The sequence below is a fragment of the Chenopodium album genome, chromosome 19, assembly GCF_948465745.1.
Source record: "Chenopodium album chromosome 19, dcCheAlbu1.1, whole genome shotgun sequence".
Lineage (NCBI taxonomy): Eukaryota > Viridiplantae > Streptophyta > Magnoliopsida > Caryophyllales > Amaranthaceae > Chenopodium > Chenopodium album.
Genome location: NC_137852.1, coordinates 24,253,148 through 24,255,136, shown reverse-complemented (window position 1 = coordinate 24,255,136; position 1,989 = coordinate 24,253,148). Strand labels below are relative to the sequence as shown.

The window sequence follows — 1,989 nt, the reverse complement described above, 5'->3', positions numbered from 1 at the left end:
CACCAATGATTAGGGTTCGATACCCTAATCAGAGGCACAATTCCCAAGGACCCTATAAATAGGGAGATTCCCCTCTTTTGGAGGGCAAGGTCCTTTTTGATACAAGGTTCATTCATTCATTACAAATTGTCCCTTTGATAGAGACAACCGAGCTTGGAATCCAAGCAGATCCCCACCTTAATTTCCGCACCTTTTACTCTCCTTCAAGTTACTAACTTAAGCGTTGGAGGCGGAGCACCACCCAACTGGTGTCTCCGTTGATTTTGCAGGTACAGAGCAAGCAGGACCAGTCTTCGAGTTGTAACTCTCCCGAGGGACAAAAAACCCCAAAACAGTATGTATTTGACTTTCATTTGATTCTAAACGATTTGTTGAAAGTGTTTGACTTTCATTTGACTCAATTAGCTTTGTTGAATGCATTTGACTTTCATTTGATTCAAAAAGCTTTGTTTGAATGTGTTTGACTTTCATTTGACTCAATTAGCTTTGTTGAAAGTGTTTGACTTTCATTTGACTCAATTAGCTTTGTTGAATGCATTTTACTTTCATTTGATTCAAAAAGCTTTGTTTGAATGTGTTTGACTTTCTTTCGACTCAATTCGCTTTGTTGAATGTGATTGACTTTCATTTGACTCAATTAGCATTGTGGAATGCAATTTACTTTCATTTGATTCAAAAAGCTTTGATTGAATGTATTTGACTTTCATTTGATTCTAAACGCTTTGTTGAAAGTGTTTGACTTTCATATGACTCAATTAGCTTTGTTGAATGCATTTGACTTTCATTTGAATCAAAAAGCTTTGTTTGAATGTGTTTGACTTTTTTTTTGGTAAATAGGAATTTTATTACCAAAGAGAGAAAGTTACAACTTACAAGAGCTAAGTTATAACTACCACCAGAGCACCACAAAACCTGAAACAGGCTAACCCCAAAACAAACCAGTTCTAGGCTTATCCTAGCCACCTTCTAGGAAGGGTTCTAGAAAGAGCCTAGAACAGACTGAACTCAGGCTCCCAGCTACCTTCTAGGAAGGGCTCTGAAAACCAGGAACAGACAAAAACAGGAACAGAAAACAACACACACAGCAAACAAACACTAACAGTACAAATATTTCCTATAAGAATCAATACATCTACAAGCAACCGTAAAGATAATATCCCTGATAGCAGTATCTGCAGGCTTGTAATCTCCAGTGAACATCAAGGTATTTCTCTGTATCCAGATGCAGTGAATAGTCTCAGCAAAACACATAAGCAGCAATCTTCCTTTAGCATTGGCTCTTCTACTTTGCTGCATCACCCATTGGACTTCAGAATCAAAGTTCTGCCCAATTCTGGGAAAACCCAGGAGCTGCAGAATCCTGTTCCAAATACTGGCAGAATAAGAGCAAATAAAGAACAAATGAGAAACACTTTCTGCAGCATTAGAGCAGAAAAAACACAGAGGATCACAAGCTATACTCCAAGAAGCAAGTCTATCTTTAGTAACAAGCCTGTTCCACAAAGCCAGCCAAGTGACAAACACACTCTTAGGAGATGCTCTATTATTGCATATTACCCTTTTCCAAGGCACTTTCACAACTTGAGGTCTAATCTGAGTGTAGAGTTGTCTAATGCTCATTTTACCATTAACTGTAATGCCAGACCAACCCCCAACATTATCCACCAAAGCTCTGCAGTTCATGATCTTCCTTAACACCCAAGAACATTTCTTAGGAACAGGAGACACCCAAAAATCTTTGTGACTGAAGTAATAAATGTGAACCCATTTTACCCATAGGTTATCTGATTTGTGAGCAATATCCCAAAGGACTTTGGTGATTGCTGCTTTATTCCAGTCTTCAAGAGAGGTAAGGTTCCAACCTCCACAAGTCTTAGGTAAACATAAAAATTTCCAAGAGACCAGAGCTTTCTTACTAGGATTAGACTTCCCAGTCCAAAGAAAACATCTGAACCTTGATTCCATTTCTCTCAAAATCTTTTTTGGTAA

At 38.3% G+C, this 1,989-nt stretch overlaps 1 protein-coding gene across 1 annotated transcript; it reads right to left on the bottom strand.

Moving 5' to 3' along the window:
• Positions 1 to 1,095: 1,095 nt before the first annotated feature.
• Positions 1,096 to 1,965, bottom strand: LOC145594201 (uncharacterized). The gene has a single exon (XM_081650535.1). The coding sequence runs from the start codon at positions 1,963 to 1,965 to the stop codon at positions 1,096 to 1,098; it is 870 nt and encodes a 289-aa protein (XP_081506661.1).
• Between the last annotated feature and the right edge of the window lie 24 nt (positions 1,966 to 1,989).

Excerpts from the sequence above, each read along its gene's own strand:
- LOC145594201 (XM_081650535.1), bottom strand. The coding sequence starts at position 1,965 with ATGGAATCAAGGTTCAGATGTTTTCTTTGGACTGGGAAGTCTAATCCT.